Genomic DNA, 1,044 nt, shown 5'->3' with positions numbered 1-1,044 from the left:
GCTGGAGCAGCAGTTCTTCGTGCTGGCGGAGTACCTCCGGGACACGGGTGTCCGCGCGGCGCACGCGGTGATCCGCGGCGAGGAGGCGGCGGCGGTGGCGGAGGTGCTGCGGCGGTCGCTGGTGACGTTTGGCGGGTCGCTGCGGTCCGCGACGCTGCTGGCCGGCGGCGACGCGCTGGCGGGGCACCTGCCGGAGGCGGGCGACGTGTTCGTGGCGGGCCTTGCGGCCGGCGACGTCGCCGCGGTGGCGCGGCACGTGGCGTCGCACGACGGCGTGCGCGTGTTCGTTCCGTTCTCCGAGTTTGCGCTGCTGCACGCCGACTTCGTTGCCGCGTTCGGTGGCGGTGCAACTGGCGCCGGCCGCGTTGTGTTTGCGACGAGCCTGCCGCACTGGAACGACGCGAACTCGACGTCGGAGACCGCCCGGGAGTTCCTCGCCGCTGTGCCCAACGCCACGCAACGGACGCCGCTCTCGCTGGTGGGCTTCGTCACCACGCAGGTGCTGCGGACGGTTCTCTCCCGCATGGACAAGGTGAGCGCTGCGCGGCTGGCCGACTTCTTCTACAATAACGTCGCCGGCGCCGCGAAGGACATGCTGTACGGCCCCTTCGTTAACGGCACGGCGTGTGCTGCGGCTGCGGTCGGCGGTGCTGGGTGCGGCAAAAACTACGGGGCGACGCGCATTTCTGTGTGGTCGCTTGCCCGCGCGCTGGACCCCGTCGAGCGCGTGCTGCACCCCGCCGTGACCCCGACTATGCGCTACGCGGAGCCCGCTGCGCGCGGACTGACGCGACCGCAGCTGATCGGCGTCGTCGACGGCGGCATCCTTGGCGGCCTGCTGCTTGTGGGCGTGGCGGCTCTGCTGCTGCGCTTCTGCCGCGGCTCGCGCGACAACGCGAATGCGCCGAAGGAGCCGACGGACCCCGTTACGCTCGTGTTCACCGACATCGAGAGCAGCACGGCGCTGTGGGCTGCATGTTCGGAGTTGATGCCCGACGCCGTGGCGTCGCACCACCGCCTGATCCGCGCGCTGATTGCGAAGTA

The 1,044-nt window shown here is 71.1% G+C and overlaps 1 protein-coding gene across 1 annotated transcript in view; it reads left to right on the top strand.

Annotated features, from left to right (window-relative positions):
• Tco025E_08775 (adenylyl cyclase) overlaps positions 1–1,044 on the top strand; it is a gene marked incomplete at both ends in the record, with an annotated part of 1,613 nt that extends 569 nt beyond the window's left edge. Inside the window, one exon of the mRNA XM_029375618.1 lies at positions 1–1,044. This exon is cut by the window's left edge and continues 569 nt beyond it. Coding sequence (XP_029224281.1) covers positions 1–1,044 — 1,044 coding nt within the window.

The sequence above is a fragment of the Trypanosoma conorhini genome (genome assembly GCF_003719485.1).
Source record: "Trypanosoma conorhini strain 025E chromosome Unknown Tco_14.4_contig_00872, whole genome shotgun sequence".
NCBI lineage: Eukaryota > Euglenozoa > Kinetoplastea > Trypanosomatida > Trypanosomatidae > Trypanosoma > Trypanosoma conorhini.
This window is presented reverse-complemented; position numbering and strand designations above follow the sequence as displayed.